This window comes from Lipotes vexillifer, unplaced genomic scaffold (genome assembly GCF_000442215.2).
Source record: "Lipotes vexillifer unplaced genomic scaffold, Lipotes_vexillifer_v1.1 scaffold1009, whole genome shotgun sequence".
Classification (NCBI taxonomy): Eukaryota; Metazoa; Chordata; class Mammalia; order Artiodactyla; family Lipotidae; genus Lipotes; species Lipotes vexillifer.
Genome location: NW_006772405.1, coordinates 1295138 through 1297325, shown reverse-complemented (window position 1 = coordinate 1297325; position 2188 = coordinate 1295138). Strand labels below are relative to the sequence as shown.

The 2188-nt window shown below is 56.7% G+C and overlaps 1 protein-coding gene across 1 annotated transcript in view; it reads left to right on the top strand.

Moving 5' to 3' along the window:
- Positions 1–289: 289 nt before the first annotated feature.
- Positions 290–2188, top strand: part of IL17B (interleukin 17B) — a 4324-nt gene continuing 2425 nt past the window's right edge. The window contains exon 1 of the mRNA XM_007447495.1: positions 290–310. Within this exon, the coding sequence (XP_007447557.1) occupies positions 290–310 (21 nt within the window). The remainder of the gene's footprint in view (positions 311–2188) is intronic.

Sequence of the window (2188 nt, the reverse complement as noted above, 5' to 3'; positions counted from 1 at the left end):
CAGAGCCCCATCAGACACACAGGGCATTGTCCCTCAGTCAACAGCCCCTGGGCACCTCGTCCCAGCTCCTGGCCTGCCCCCACGCCCCTCACCGCCTGCCACTGCGCCAGGCCCAGCCAGCTGGGGGCCCAAGGCTCCCAGGCGATGACGAGCCCACCCACCCACTCCCCCGGCAGCCCCCTGACGAGCTATAATTGCTTCGCGCCGTCCTGTTGCTGCCATTCTCCTGGCGGAGGCATCTGGGGTTCCAGGCGGGTGGCAGCTGCAGGCCGATCGCCTGGCTCGCAGGATGGACTGGCCACACAACCTGGTACGTGACGATTCCCCACTCCACCCCCATCCCTTTCTAGGGCCTGAATGTTTTGTTACTTCTTCTCTATTGACTAATAGCAGCCTCTGTTTGGCTTGGAATCTGCAGAGGTGAGTTCTCCCTCTGTCCTCTCCCCCAGGACACGAAGAAAACAGAGACGGGTCTCAGAGGCTGCAGCCATGGCCAGTAGCTTGGCTCCTGAGCTGGGCTCAGCCCCATGACACTGAAGCCCTTTCAGGCCAAAGGCATCTGGGGAGATCTTGGCCATCTCCGTTATCGGGGTTTTTCCAAAGAGCCTCTGGGTCCTGAGATCCAGGCTGTGTGACCCTGGGCAAGTCCTTCTGTTTCTCTGTTTCCCATCTATAAAGGGAGAGCCAGAGTTTAAGAACGCCATGTGAGAAGCTCCGATGAGAAAGCCTATTGTTAGGGAGACATTTTTCTGCAGCAGAATCTAGGACCAAAAGGGAAGAATTCAGCCACTTGAATCTGTCATGGATTTTGTGCCAAGAAATGGTTCTGCCGAGAGGGGCTCTGCCGGAACTTGTTTCTAAGGGTCAAGACTGGCTGGGTAGATTGGCACGGGCCGTGTGGGTGGTAGGGTGAGGGATACAGGGCAGGTAGGAGCCTGGCTAGATTCAACGAGGAGATGAAATTCCCCCTAGAGGGTCCTCCCTTCTGACCAGCGCTGGCCCTCACCCAAGTCCTGGCCCTTCTCTCCCGGCTTCCTGAGGGGTCTGCTGGGCTCCCAGGTCCCCTCCCGTGTTGAGTGAGAGGCTTTCCTGATGCTCCCAGATGTGGATGGCATCGGGTGAGGGTGGACAAGGGGTCAGGCAGGCAGAGGGTCCGGGTGTGGAGCAAAGCTGTCATGGAGGCCAACAGGGATCCTTGGCCATGACCTGCCCACCTCCCCAGCTGCATCTCCCAGCCGCTTCTTTCAGCCTCCTTTCAGCAAAGCTCTTAACCAACTGAAACTTCGTTTCACACTTTCCTTCCCCCACCCCATACAATTTTTAGGCTCCCTCTGCCCATATCTGCCTCTGTCTTATCCTTCAGACCTCACCAGACACGCCCCCTCCCCAGAAAGTCTTTGCAAGACCACCCCACTGCCACAAGGCTAAGCGGGTGGCCCTGCTCTTCTCTAACCACACGCTGTGTGGTCCCATCCACACACTGCTGCTAGCGAGGCTTAGGTGCACGTTTTCTTGTTTGCCGTCTGTTTTCCTTGCCGGACTGTAAGCGACAGATGGGCAGCGATGGTGACAGGCATTCATTCACTCAGCAGATGTTTACTGAATACCTAAGTGCCCAGTACCGTGCAGACACAGGGGACAAGGCAGTGTGTGGGAACGGATACGATGCTGGCCCTCATGGAGCCTGTGCTAGGTGTGGGCCCAACATATGAAAGAATCACATGTATGAACCGTAAGACTGCAGTCGCGCAAGAGGCATCAGGTGTTGAGAGCCTAAGAAGGTCCACAGAGGCCTCCCTAAGGAAGTGGCACTGGAGCCAAGACCTGAAGGGTGAGAGGCAGGACTCTGCAGGGAACAGCCTGTGCAAGGTCCTTGTGCAGAAAGGAGCATGGGGAGAGGACGGTTTGCGAGAAGGCCCGGGGCTGAAGCACGGGTGTGAGGGGCAGCCAGGAGTGATTTGAGGGAGAACTCAGCAGAGGTCTCGCCTGGGCAGGTGATGTTAATAGGTTTGCATTTCAAACACCCATCCTTGGCCAGGGTGTGGAGAATTGATTGGAAGGAGACAGGGGAGGATGTGGGGTACCAGGTAGGAGGCTGGTTGAGCTGTCCAAGAAGGGGTGGCTGGTTACAGATAGTGTGAAGTGGATGGCTGGGGGGGTTCTTTTTTTTTTTTTTTTTTTTTTTTGG